Source organism: Harpia harpyja, chromosome 2, assembly GCF_026419915.1.
Source record: "Harpia harpyja isolate bHarHar1 chromosome 2, bHarHar1 primary haplotype, whole genome shotgun sequence".
Lineage (NCBI taxonomy): Eukaryota > Metazoa > Chordata > Aves > Accipitriformes > Accipitridae > Harpia > Harpia harpyja.
This window is the reverse complement of record NC_068941.1, coordinates 40686898-40698412: the sequence shown is the minus strand read 5'-3', so window position 1 is coordinate 40698412 and position 11515 is coordinate 40686898. Positions and strand designations below refer to the sequence as shown.

The 11515-nt window shown below is 43.5% G+C and overlaps 1 protein-coding gene across 2 annotated transcripts in view; it reads right to left on the bottom strand.

Annotated features, from left to right (window-relative positions):
• Positions 1-5795: 5795 nt before the first annotated feature.
• Positions 5796-11515, bottom strand: part of FHDC1 (FH2 domain containing 1) — a 37998-nt gene continuing 32278 nt past the window's right edge. For both annotated transcript variants that reach the window (XM_052777404.1, XM_052777413.1), the window contains exon 12: positions 5796-9883. In XM_052777404.1, the coding sequence (XP_052633364.1) occupies positions 7838-9883 (2046 nt within the window). In that variant the 3' untranslated portion in view covers positions 5796-7837. The remainder of the gene's footprint in view (positions 9884-11515) is intronic.

Sequence of the window (11515 nt, the reverse complement as noted above, 5' to 3'; positions counted from 1 at the left end):
GTCTCCGGTAACAGATTGCATTGAATCCTTCAGAGCAACCCAGGCAGTGTTTTGCTGCCACGAAAAAATATTTGCTAGATTTCTAGGCTTACCAGTTAACTGCTGCTTTACACACTCAATATGAGCATTTGTGTTACTTGGGATGACCACAGTGGCTCTACTGTAAGTGTGGGGGTGCTGATTTCAGTAGTAAAGCCACATTGCAAGAAAAGACATGCAACAGAAGTATCACATTTTTCTGGAGACTTGCTGCTTAGCCGTATATGCATAAACAGACATCCCATCCTGCAGGACACAAGCTAGTCATCAGGAATACTAACTGTAACTTACTATTTTATTTGGCCCTTAACTCCTTTAAGAAGAGGGTAAGCAAACATCCGTCAGGAAGGGTTGAGCTGTTGAGCTCACAAGGGTCATTCCTTGGTTTCCCATGGATCAGTGATGGTGCTGCCAGCAGCCACCCACATTCATCTGCGCTCAGGCTAACAGTGCTGGACCGATTCACAGCCTGGCTACTGAACATATCTCACCTCTCCTCCTCGCTCTTTATCCAAACTGCAAATGTCCACCCCTTCTCACAATCCTCTGCAACTTTCAGTGGGTTTTTTTTCCTCTGATTTCTCTTAAGCCACAAACTTCTTTCTTTCTTGCACCCAGTAGGTTCCCTCCTGTTTTTGAGGTTTCCCTCAAATTTCTTTCCTGTCTCCTGCCTTTACTTGCTTTACTGACTTCACATCACCATCAGCCACCTAAGGCAGACTAACATTAAAAATTGCAATATATTCCTTGGACTAGGTGGCAAACATTTTTCAAGCCATAGCCTACAGAAGACCAAAGTTTTCCTTAGTGTTTTTCCATCTTCAGCACCCTTATTTCAATAGCAAAATCATATGCCTCCCTCTTATAACCACTTTGTGCTGAGAACAACACCGTATGGCCCTCAGCAAAGTGACCTACATGTGAAGTTAGTCTTTCCTGGAGCAGGAGGCTGGGCTGGGTGACCTCCAGAGGTGCCTTCTCAGCTCAAACATTCAATGTCTTAGGCTAGAACCTCCTGGGAGGAAAGACCATCTTAAACAGGATTTAGTTCTTTTTAGAAAGCACATGTGTGAATACCAAGTACTCGCAGCAATAAACAGTGCATACCCTACATAAATACACTATGCATGCATTCCAAGTGCTCTCCATTTTATGCAGTGATTAGTCACTTCCAGCAGAACGAAAATTGAGTGCATATTCTCCAAGATCCATCTTTGGGCTTCTGAGTGCTATCTCTTGTTGTAAAAACATCTTGGTCCTTTACCCTACGAGAGAAAACCAAATCTACTGGAGTCTTAACCCATACCATGAAAAGCTATGTGCTAATTTAAGAAACAATAATACAATTATTTTGCTCTGATGCACAGGGAAACAGGACGGAACTGACTGCACAAATCCATTTGCTTGTGGTACCAAGATTATGGGCGAGGTTAGGAATCACTTCGCCAAACGGCTTTTTAAGCTGTCATCAACAGTCTTTCATTAGGGCTATTTAGACTCGAACCACAAAGCTAAATTACCCACACCTTTATTTGAACAGCCTTTCCTCACCCACCTCTGCAAAATCACCCCATGCACTCAGCTCCTCAGCTCCCCCTCCTGCTCCCCCCGTAGGCTCCTCAGTGTAGGGGATGAGCAACGTTCATATAGAAAAGACCTGCTCGGTAATAGCCTCCTCCAGCTACTCGCTCGCAGTGATAAGGCAAAGCTGCAAAATACAGACATGTAAACCTTAAAAATTTAGTCCATTTTGTTGCTCTATTCCCACATCTTACTGAAGCTGGCAGCGAAAAGTCTCAGCTTGCAGATTTTGCAGACAGACATTTGGGGAAAGACTCACATTGGCAGAAAGAAGAAAGCAAGCGACGGAGCAAAACGGCCACTGGAGTCAAGAAACAGAAAGAAAGCAGGATGAAGCGAATGGAAGAGTACAGAAAGCCTGCCATGTGAAAAGAAGATAAAAAAGAGGGATGAGCTATTAGCAGAAGTTGGAAAATTTAATAGAGGAGGATGGAAAATTATAATAGAGGAAATAGGAGTGGGAGGAAGCGGTCGTGGGACATAAAGGGGCAAATACAGCTGTAAAAGGGTGGGGAAAAATCAAAACCACATTTACACCCATTTTTCATCCTAAAAAAGGAGGTTAAAGATTTGCATAGGGAATACGTCTGAATCGGTTTAAAATACTGCGTGACAAACACCAGAAACCAAAACAAGAAGCTAGCAACGTGTCATATTTTCAGCCCCAGAACTCAAGCGACTCCAGCAGTTCTCAGTCAAATCCTCCCTGCAATGAGTGATTCAGTGGAGTCAGGCACAGGGGAGTCCCGATTTGTCTGGGAGACTCTGTTTTTAAACCTGGACTTGCCAGAAACAGCAGACACTCAGGGAAGCAGGAGGATACTAATGATAGAGAGAAAAGGACCCATATGGTTTTTGAAAACTTGTCTTCAGTTGTGCCTATCCATTTGTCGTCATCCCATTTTCCCTTACGCGCATTTCCCTAATTTCCACAGGCAGCCCATTAGTTACCGGGCTTCAGTAATTCATAACACCTATTGCGCACGTATCCACCTTAGAAATATATTCAGTTCCTTCCCAGAACTTGTGCTAGCCCACCAGAAAGACGTAAAATCTTACTCTTTTGAAAAAACAATCAAAAGTGCACATAGACAGTCAATTCATTTGTTTCCCTAACCCTACAGAAAAGGACAGTGAGAGTAAGCACCAGGGAAACGATGCAGCTGTGGGTGGTGGGTTTGCACCCGTCAGCCCTGCTTTACTGCTCTCTGTTGAAGGTAGCTTTTTTACTTTTAATGACGATGAAATGGGAGAGTAATGGGAAATAAAATTCATTGTAAACAATTACTTAGAAGTGGAATAAAATATTTTCTAGCCAGCTCATTTTGGGTGCCCGAATGAACATGGTCTGTGTTAGGGTTTGCACAGGATTTATATTTCAGAGTAAAGAGGAAACAGTCACTTGGATGTGCTCTGGAGCTAAACAGAGCTCTTGCTTTTATGCCTAATTTGGCGCTGGACCACGGCAGCCACTGAAAATATCTGGTGCCCCTGTGCAGCAGAGTTAGTTGAAGCTACCTTCTCTATTTATCAAAGTCCTATTGTTTAAGGAAAAAAAAAAAAAGTAGGTAGAGTTCATATCTTTCCTCCACTTGACCCAAGAGGAAGCATCAAAGTTTTTTTGCTTTTTTTTTTTCTCCTCTTCCCAATAAATAAGGATGGAGTAGGATAAAAAAGAAGCTATTGTTCAGACCTGATCAAAAGCAGAAGAGACACATCTCTGTTCAAAGGGAGTCTGCCCAGAGCCTCTGCTTCAGATGGGGTGAATGGTCTCAGAAACGCATGTAACTCTCTCCCCTACATGCAGACACGGCCACCCTGGCTGAGCATTTGCTCGGCCACTGCAAACATCACGCTAAACACCACCACTAAAGTCAACGTGCTAATGTCCCCTCCATGCTCCCCAGTGGTTCAGTGGTAAAAGGAAGGACATCAGCAGCTGGAGGTTAATGAGGATTTTTCTTTTTCTTTCTTTTTTTCAAATCAGAGCAAGTTGCTAGCTGAGGCAGTGCGTATCCTGCAACCCCAGCCTTCAGCCCGAAAAGACACAGAAACCAACTATACGGCAAGGAACAACCGCTGGCTGTAAACAATTTTCTCTAAGTGCAAGTAGTTGATGCTGGTGGTGGTGATCACACATGGGGAAGAGAAACACGCTTTCTTGCAACAAGAACCTTCACGTGTCCTTCGCCTCAGCGTCACTTTCTTTTACAGTTGCAAAGATACTTGCTCGGCCGCCAGCTTTAACACCATGCAAGATTTCCAGAACGCATCTTTCAGCCAGGAGAACAAGAGAGATTTTTTAATATTGGCTTACGAGTAATAGCAAAGTAATGTATTTCTGGCTATTTAGATAGTGACGTGGCTAAAACAAACTCCTTTGTTTTCAGCAGCTGTTAACAATACCTGTAGGGAGCTGTTCCCAAGGCAGTTATCTCTGGCCCTGGCGGCAGTAGGATGTAAACAGCATGTATCAAGTTAATGGAAAACACCAAGCAGCCAAATCTGAAAGGAGCTGTGTTTAGCTGGGCCTCTCTCACAGGGATTACGTTCTCACGCGTAGCGGCAGCAGCAATGACTTTTGGAGGGCAGGTCTTCCTTGCGACGGACAGCCAGGGCTCTGCTGCAGTGCTGCCGAAGCAGCGTGGCCCTGGCAGCATGCACGGAGCTGGAGGCAGCGAGCCCGGCTGAGGGTATGCAATTACAGCTGCGGTATGCGAGCTTGGGGTCAGTGCCGAGCTAATGCACCATACGCCTCCAGCCTGGAGCTGGCTCGGGTCTGGTTAGGTCAGAGCCAACGTGTGGCTGTCTGCATCCGTCCACGCAGACATACCCTAAGATTAGAAAGATACCGCTGGGTTATTTTGAATGACATAGTCCGGGCTTGTACACTGTGGGAGGTGTGATGGGAACTCTTTCTTGATAATTTAATGAGCTGTTGTAATGAGGGATGCACTGAGCCCCTCATTTGTATGCAGTTCCCACATGAGATGTGAATATTAAATTCCTCTAAGTATGAATCAGCACCTCATACTCCCACAGCTCTTTCCCCTATCTCTAAATCTCCACCAGCTCCACAGCTCCAGATCCCCCCATGGTCCCCTGGGCTCCCCCACTTCAGTGCCACCTCGACAGCCACCAAAGGAGAGAGATGCGCCTCTGGTCACAGTCAAAAGCATCGGTCATGCGGCAGAACAAAGCTGGAGAAAAGGTCTCGGTTCCTTCTTGAAAACTGACTGCAACCCGGCTAGCCTCGTGGCCTGTTAGCGTTTGGGAAAATTGCATGACATGGGAAATTAAACCTACAGGGCATCGCTGTCTCTGACAGCTGGTAGTTTAAATAATGAATTGGTAATTATAAACCCTTTTGAAATAAAAATGAAGTTTAAAAAAACATAAACTTTTGAGACACACCTTTTGATGGTGAAGGGCTTTCCCACGTAGATTCCACCAGCGGCCATCACTCAGCACTGGCAAACAGCAGGTGCTTGCCACTCCGTACAGGGAGAGACACACTCACCAAACGAGAAAAGTCAGGGGCTAAACAAGTTTGCAAATAGCAACAATTCCAGTCCAAAAATCATTTCCATAGCAGAGGAAGGAAGCACTCCCTGAGGACAAGGAGGCTGGCTGGCTTTTGCTTTTTTTCTGCTGAATAGATGTTCTTTTGTATGCAGTAAAGAAGGAAAAATAAAGGGAGAATGGGACAAAATGTAAAAATTCAGAATTGCAGTGTAAAAGTTACCACCTGCTCCTGCAAAACAGGCTATTCTTTATTTCCAAAGTCCTGGGAGTTGTAAACCAGGATTTCTCAATAAAGTGTGCTAAGCTAAAAGGCATGAAGATAGCGACAGATCCAGACTTGTTAGTGCCATGAACATTTGTCTTGGCCACAACATACAATGTGTACACAAAGTGCTGCATCTACCATCTAATGCCTTCCATGTTATACCCAAACCTGTGCAGAAAGTCCCGCCTCAGAAATGTTCAGAAACTGAAGTTAAATTGCATGTCGTAGTATAAAAACAAACCTAGCACTTTAAAGGCCAGCATTTCTGCTGTAAAGTCCTTCCTTTTAGGACTCTCCCAGAGTCACCTACACCCAGACTCCAGTTGTTTGAGATCTCCAGGACCAAAGCCAAGAGCGTAACAGGAAGGAGAAAGTACAAACCTCATACCCAGTAAATGGGAACTTTATTAAACTACCGAGTTACTCCGAAATGTATAAATGTTCCATTAAATACATTCAGTTTTCTTTTACACAGATTTATAGAAATTTATTTACATATTCCAAACACAGTTAAATTATTTTTCAAGCTTGCTACCAATAAAATTTTTTGGTTTTGTTTTTGTTTTTTTAAAAAAGGAAAAAAGTCCATCATCTGCTCTTGCAGATGTGCATACACACACACAGATACAAATAAGAAGGGAGACGCTTTTGTATCTAACCCACAAAGGAGGCAGTATCCAAAAAGCTTATAGGGTTTCAAGCAAAAATTTGCCCTTGCCAAAAAGCGGGCTATATAAATTCTCCCTGTGGGACAGACTCAAACAAGAGGCCCTGTGCAATACTTTATGGTGTTTGGGTATGATGTCTGCATCAAGATTTGCTGGTACGTGGGAAGAGCTAAAGGTCCCTTGCCAAATTCAAAACACAAAGCTAGCTGTCCCTGATACTAGCCTATGAGAAGCATGTGAGCAATTAAATGGCTCACTCTCATTGAATTATGCTCTCCCAGCACTGAGTGATAGAGCAGACAAACAGAACTACCACTAGTAAGTCAATGCCACTTGTCCAAAGAGATTTTCCTTTTATTTTTTATTTTATTTTTAAATGAGGCTTCATTCATAAGTGAATAAAAAGGCAACTCTTCAAATAAGATGCTTAGGAGAACAGCGATTAGTTTCCCTACCTACATACATTTCTCTTGGGAAGATGCACAGCATGCTGAACGAGTTTGCCCTCATTCTCTGTACCTTAGTCTGACAGGAGTTAAAATTTGTATCTGCAGGAAAAAAGTGGTGGTTTTATTTTGTAAAAAGCTTATCAAATACTAGTTTAATTCATCCTTTAGAGTCTTTAAACATTAAAAACCACATCTGAAGCAACCAAGGAAGTCTACAAAAACATTGTCATGCGTAAGCTCTGTGTTTCATGCTAAATATTCATGTTGACAAGGAGAGGGAGAGGAGGAGGCGGTGGCGGTGGCAGGGAAACTAATGGCTCAATCAGAGCCATTGCAACATTCAAGTAATTTGGTAGTAGATAAACCAGTGGAAACATGGAATGGTAAGAAAGTGCTCGGCACTACATCGCAGCCTTCAAGAGTTAAACTGCAAACATCCTTGATATGTATCATAAATATATGGCACTTCTGTATGACCAAAAGCTGGCAAGTTTGCTTGTGACCAAAACAAGTCAGGAGTAGTCATCATCCCAATGGTTACTGATGGCCCTTCCAACAGGCACAGCTTCCAGCTGCACTACTCAATGCAGCACCAGCCATGTCTACTTGTGCATGCAAGACAATGCTGCCACATTCTTGGAGAATAAGCCTCCTGCCCAGCAGAAAGCCTTCTCCAGACACACATACACATTCATAACACATGCTATCAATTCTTCAGTGAGGTTAAAGACAGTCAGAAACAGCAAATGTCTTGTTTTACAATTTTTTGGCCAGCAGGTCCCAGTCTGTCCAATTGCCAGCAATGGACTTCACAACAGGCAAAAAGAGTTCCTGAATCCAAGGAATTGAAAGCAATGGAAAGCACAATCACCTAAGCTTGTTTTCAGTACTGTTCCACATGATTCACTTTGACATCGAATAAGGAACCAAACAGCACAAAGGCTTGAGTCTTAGCAATAATCTTACGTACACAAAAACTGGCCTTTATCCATGTTTTCTGTCACAAAGCGTTTCATCTTGTAGTTTAACTTCTTAAAACTTTTTGGCTTTTTGTGACCTTCTGTATCACAAATACGCAAAGATTTGCTGTTATGCTCACATTCCATCACAGTAGCTTCAAATACATTCAAATTCGTAAAAAAGGATTTAGACCAGAACACAACTACTTGCCCTTTTCCAACAGCGTGCCGTACTTTAATGAACATATGATGTTGCTTATCGGCAATGTTACTGTTTTAAGGAATTTCACGACACAGACATCCAGTGCATGAACAAGTGTTCACATTCCAAGATTCAAAAAAACCTCTCCCTTATTTCAGTAACGGCTTCAGTATTTTACCAATTGTGGTCCGGTTTGCATCTTTCAGTTTGAGAGAGGCCTTTTCCACTGTTCCCTGCTCCTTTGGCGCAGGCTCTACTTTAGCGCTGACAGCTTCTCCCTGCAGGATGCTTCTTCCAACCACTCTGGCACTACTTGCTCTCTTTAAGGTACTCACACTGTTCTCCTTTGGACTCGGATCATCAGAGGTCGCTGCTGGCTTCGCTTTAGGCAGCCTCTGGGACACAGACCTTGTGATGGTTGGAGGTTTGGACGAGCTGGATAGATCCACTTTTGCACGCTTAGAAGAAGAAGCCACTGTATTCCTTGCAAAGTTTGGGACAGCGGATGGTGTTTTGGGAACAATGACTGTGGTAACCTTGGTGTCATCTGTAGGGGTCTGGGCTTTTACACTGGAGCGACACATCTTCGTTTCGTCTATCTTTGATTTTATGTTATTTCTAACAGGTTTAGAGCTTGGCTTCTTGAGAGAGACTCTGTCCCTCTCAAAATGAGCACTGCTTGATGTGACAGTGCCCCTTTGTAACTTTGGCTCTTCTACCGACACGCTATGCCTGTAAGGACTTCTTGGCAGTGTGTCTGTTGTGCCTCGGACAGAGCTGCGACGAGACAGCCGGCTTTCCACTGTACTAGTTTCACGAAGTGCCGGCTTGGCTTCTGGCTTTTTCACGCTGCTCGGTGCTCTGTTTGACCGAGAAATAGGCACCACTTTCCTCATACTTTCGTTCTCAGAGGCATTCAACGTTCTTACAGGTCTGGAAGGAGCTGTGTGGCTAGGGCGAGTGCCACTGGATTTTGAGGAGCTTGGAGATCTATCTTTTAGAGAGTTTCTCTTTGGTCCTGCTAGGTCTTTATTTTTTATGGGCTTTTCTTTAGGAAGGGTGTGCTTGCTATTGGCATCATCCTTATCATTTGCAGAAGCGTGAAGAGACATATCCTTGGCAGAAGCAGAATTCAGGTTTGAGAAGAATGTTCTAGCCCTGTATTGAGCATCATTCCCAGAAGAGCGTGCTTTGCCAGCTTCACTTCTTATTTCATTGCCTGCTGACTTAAAATCATTTCCCTCTTCAGAGTCCAGTGTCAAAGAACAATCAGTTGTCGTATCTGACACGTAGAACATCGGCCCATCTTCCCTACTTCCCGAAACACTTGTATCCATAGACATGGGGCTGCTGCTGCTGGGCTCTGAAGCTTCACTCTTGCAACCCACTGCCTTAGCCTTATGGTCGTGGGCCTCTCTGGAACTTCTGCAAGCTGGAGGCAGGTCGTCATCAGCAGTGCTAAGGGAATGAAAGCTTAGATCATCTAAAGTCTCCAAGTCTGTTCCACCAGCATCCTCTAAATATATTAAAGGTGTATCCTCTGCAGGTTTGGCTCCATGAATATCAAACTTACGTAATCCTTTAACAAGTTCACGCTCCTCAATTGCAAGGGCCAGAGCATTTATATCTGTGGACTCCTCGCAGGACACATTGGAAGTGTGCATGTTGTAGTCGGTGCTTCTCTGTGAGTAACGGGCACCAGGACTGGTTGAGCCACTGAAGTGACTGGGCTGAGCTGGAGGCACCTGCAGTAGGCTACCACTTTTCACTTTGGTTTCAGACTGTTGGTGTAAGTGCAAGGTATTTAAGTTGAGATCTCTCGTTTCTTTGGATTCAGTCCAGGCTACGTTTGGTCTTGCTTGTCGGGTGTTTGCACGGGGAAGGCTGTTAAACTTGTTTGGATCCTCATCTTTGGAGATTTCCAGGAAACTCTGCAACTCTCTGTCTGCAGTAATCCCCAAAGAAAGACGAGAGCGTCTAGAATTGGGGTTTCTGTACGAAGGGCTTTGAGGTCTCTGCTGCAAGAAGGGAAGAAATTCTTCAAGTCCTTTTTTGGCCAACATCTCCACATCATTTTCACTGCTGCTCCGCCCAAAGCTCCCAAGCTCTCCAGCTGCCCAGGATCGCCGCTTCTCCTCCAGCTCCTTTCGCCTTTGCAGACTATGAAGTTCCTGGATCTCTCGTTCCCTATTTTCCTGATGAGGAAAAGCATAAATACATGTCTCAGAGGACAATGTCCTATGCATGAGAACAAGTCACGCTCCTTTATCCTTCCCTTTATTTCTTCCCCTCGAAGTTAGCTCCTACTGCTATCACCCTCCTCCTACCCCCAATACATACACACATGAAATCACTATGGCAACCACAGCCTGCAACCATTAACTGTATGGAGAGCAGTTCCTTGCATAACTAATGCTGGCGACAGATCAGTCTGGTCAGCATAAGAAAAAAAATGCACAAGTCCCTGCAGAGACCAAGAATGTGACCTATCAAACCCAAGCAGATGTCAAGTCCAGCCAAAGAGTTCCTGCTGCAAGATGGAGAGCTTCAAGTCCCCACTAAGTTTAAAGCTGGCAGTTTTATCAGGTGAGCAAACCTCTACCTGATCACTACATTCATATTTTAACACAAACTTGTCTGACAAGCACATAGCCAATGTGTTCCTTCCATCCTCCCTTATCACAATTGCAATTGTTCCTCAGCAAGTGCAGTTTCTACAGGGTGCTACTTACCTCTCACTTGAACATTAATGATTAGAAATTTTGTGAAAAGACATTACTTAATTGCATATGAAAGCAAATGGAAAAGTTTACACAATGCCTCACGATCATTAGACATCAACTGACACCACTCAAGGACCATTAATCAATGCCTCATTCCAGTTTCGGATCTACTATTCACTGTTGGCTTCGAAAACTGGCAACTATTGCACAGAAGTTGCCAAGGGCAGTCTGGAGATTTTGGCAGCTAGGCTGAGGGGTTTTGGTTCAGGAAGCCATAGAGAGAGGTAGTTTGTGTTTGAAAGACAACACAGTAACAACACCTTTTTACTAAAATCATTAGCAGTGGATTACTGCGAATATCAACATTTTAACTGTCACCTCTAGGCTTCATATTTAATCTAGCTGAACCTTCGGTTGAACTTCCCAGGTTATTTTCTGAAATGAAGACCTTGGTTTCTACAGCCAGTACAGCTATAGCAAAAGAAAGAAGGGGTAGGCTAGTCTTGACAGAGGATTCAAAAATTACACAATTTTCCAGCACTGTTAAATCTGTTCTGAGCAATGACACACTAGTTAAAAAACCCACACCTATATTTGTCTGAAGCACTGTCTAGTTTGATCTTCCCATTGTTGTGACAACAGAAGAGCTGCACAACTAGAAAAAGTCACCTGAAAGCTTTCAGTAAACAAAAGCCTAATGCTTGAAGTTCTTTTTGATGAACGGGTTAATCTACTCCTCTTCAAGTGGATTTGAGACGACACTGGACTCTGAAAGGTAAGATGTATTAGAGACCTAAAAAACCTGAACAGCTAAGAAAGGAAAAAGAAAAAAACTTGCATTTCAGGAAAAATGTCTGTGGCAGGGAGCTTTCTTTCACAGGTATGGAATTACAGAATGAATTCTTGCCAAATGCTAAAGCTCAACTTTAAATATCCCATTGTAAAGAGAAATGGTTAAAAATAGTTGTAGATATTATTATCATATTCCGTATTAGACACAGAACATTTTAACCCCACCCAAAACATGCTTCAGGAGATTTTATTCAAATGAAAAATCTATTTTAAGCACACATAGGCATGTTAAAGAATTGCAAAAAATGTTTA